At 41.9% G+C, this 2,628-nt stretch overlaps 1 protein-coding gene across 4 annotated transcripts in view; it reads right to left on the reverse strand.

The window, feature by feature from the left end:
- Positions 1-2,628, reverse strand: part of TRPC3 (transient receptor potential cation channel subfamily C member 3) — a 53,135-nt gene that overhangs the window by 31,410 nt on the left and 19,097 nt on the right. For 3 of the 4 annotated variants that reach the window (XM_006015621.2, XM_025204700.1, XM_025204693.1), the window contains exon 2: positions 2,028-2,213. The exons of the other annotated variant lie outside the window; for it this stretch is intronic. In XM_006015621.2, coding sequence (XP_006015683.1) covers positions 2,028-2,213 — 186 coding nt within the window. The remainder of the gene's footprint in view (positions 1-2,027; positions 2,214-2,628) is intronic. 4 annotated transcript variants of the gene reach the window in all.

Genomic DNA, 2,628 nt, shown 5'->3' on the forward strand with positions numbered 1-2,628 from the left:
ACATATCATGGTGGTATTTATAATGAAAGATGGAAGAACACGTGCAGGGACTGAGATTATGATGGCTGCTAAAACTGGTTACAGGGGTGACCATGGTTATAGGAAGCTTTAGATAATAAACAGGCATCATTATACTTTTCTCCAAACATCTGCTTGTAGGACATCAGATTAACTATGGTCAGTTCTGGCCCAATAGGAACTTGGAGAAAGAACAATATAGCTCTATATGGAAAACTTTCTTATAATAATAATAAATGTAAAAACATTTATAATAAATGGGTTGTATTTACAGATCTGTAATTTTCTATAAAAACATTTATATTGCATAATATATATTTTTTCATTTAATAGCTTTTTTGTCATTGGTATCCACTAAAGATGTATTATACTTTACAGATATTGATAAACACATATGTATACACTAAGAAATAAATAACTGATTACTTGATGGTAAAACCCTTCTATATGTTCCCAAAACAGAACTTATGATGAGATGTTTAAACTGTAAAAACTCAGTAAGTCATGAAAAAATTCCCTATGAGTCTGTTTCATTAGTAATGACCCATTTGTTTGGTATTAATATGAAGTTTTGAGTGTATGATAAAGAAACAACAAAGTGACAACTAAAACCTGTTCTCTCTCTCTTTCTCAGAATATTGAAATAAGTTCTGCCTTGAAAAAAACTTGTGTAGGTAGCTATACTTGTGACCAAATACAAGACCTTCTAAGCAAGTTATACAAGCTGTGTTATCATATACTTTATTTGGTCTGTTCCAACACTGTGAAATCAAACACAAAAATACATGGGTGACTTGTACTTCCCAAGCTTGGGGGGGCATCAGCAGGGCACAACCGGGGGTGTCCCCCAGCAGCCAGTTGCCGAGTGTGCAGAGCCAATTTCAGGGGGAGCGCTAGCACTCTCTGTGCTCCCCCTACCATTCGGAGCACTCACTGCCAGGGTGGGCACCAGCGGTGCACACCTCCTGCCATGGCCCCCCTACATGTCACCTATGCAACAATAGTAAGTAAAATAATTAACAAGAGATCTTTTATAACAACATTAAAAAGTCCAGTTGTGGCTACAGCTTTCTCTTGTTTGAAATGCAACCACAGGAACTGGCAAGGTAGTATCCACAGGCAAGTGGTAAGAGGACATGGTGGAGCACGTGCCTCCCTGAGATTGTCCCCCAAAAGTGCTGGGGAGCCTGCTGACACACTCCAACAAGACACCACTCAGGACGGGGCCAGGCGCAGAGAGGATCCCCGCCAGCCTGACTGTGTGGCTGGGGGCCGTGCGCTTCTTCTCTGGGGACCGTGCTCTGCTTCTCTACCCAGCCCCACCCTCCCTGACAGTGCTCTGGCGCCCGGAGCATCAGAGAGCACTCCAGCCAGCAGAGCATTTCCCTGCCTCTCTCCCCCTCCCTACTTGTAAAGCGCATGCTCTGATCCCCCAGCAGAGGTGCTGTTCCTGCTGCTGGGAGAAAGGTAAGCCTGGGGCTCATGCGGGGGTAGGGGGTGCCCAGGGAGGGGCGGCCCAGGAAGGGGCAGGGGGTTAGTGGTGTTCTGTGCCCCCTCCCCCCTGCCCAGCCCTGAAGTGGAAGGAGTGGATATGGGACTTTTGGCCCACCCCCAGTCCCACCCCCAAATTGTGCCCCCCCCAGACTCAGGAGACACCAGTCGCCCATGGTAGTATCACATATATCATACACTTATGTTCACTAGACAGAATCCTGGCCACACTGAAATCTATACTGATACTAATTTAATGAGCCAAGATTTCACCATGTTTTATGTAAATGTATGATCTTTCTGGAACAAGCAATTTTTGTCATTAAATATACGGAGGCAAATTCTTAGGTAGCTTAATTGAAGTGCTTTTACCACAGGTTATGCCATCTGAGAATCTGGCCCACATAATTTATGTCTTAATAAGATGACTGACTGTCAGTTTATCAATACATGCAGACTATGATATAGAACTGTTTTCATATATGACATTGTCTGAACGTGCAAGCTACCAGAGTTACCTTTTTTACTTCATACTTAATGGCTAGTTTTACACGACTCAGCGAAGCTCGATGCCTCTGCACTTCAACTGGCTCAGAATTCAAGTCCCCATTTAATATGGCCTCTACCTCTTCAGAGTCACGGCAGAGATCAAGGACACCAACCACAAAATCTTTGCATTGCATAGACAGCTTGCGATAATCATTCTAAAAAGAAAAAGACTAAAGATAATGGCCCTTGGCTCATATGATGAATATACTTCACAGTCACCAGTAAGAAAAAATGCACATTTATAAAGCACATTTTTTTAATTTAAAGAACTTTACAAATATTATGTTTATAGGAATAATTTCTCTCTCTGTATTAAAAGGCAAATACCTCTGCATTTGAACATGGCAATTGTTTAACAGTTTGAATATGACATCATAATACCATACAATAGTTTAGCAGAACAAGTCAACAGGAGTCCTGTGTCCAAATGGAATTTCTTGGGAAATGTTAAGTGATCAAAATGCAATTACCTACACTGAGAACTAGAACCCTTAAATTATTAACCTTACCTTAAAAGTGCCTTATGTATCCCAGGTGCCAGATGTAGTCATTTCATCAGGTACTTTCAGC

Source organism: Alligator sinensis, unplaced genomic scaffold (genome assembly GCF_000455745.1).
Source record: "Alligator sinensis unplaced genomic scaffold, ASM45574v1 scaffold150_1, whole genome shotgun sequence".
Lineage (NCBI taxonomy): Eukaryota > Metazoa > Chordata > Crocodylia > Alligatoridae > Alligator > Alligator sinensis.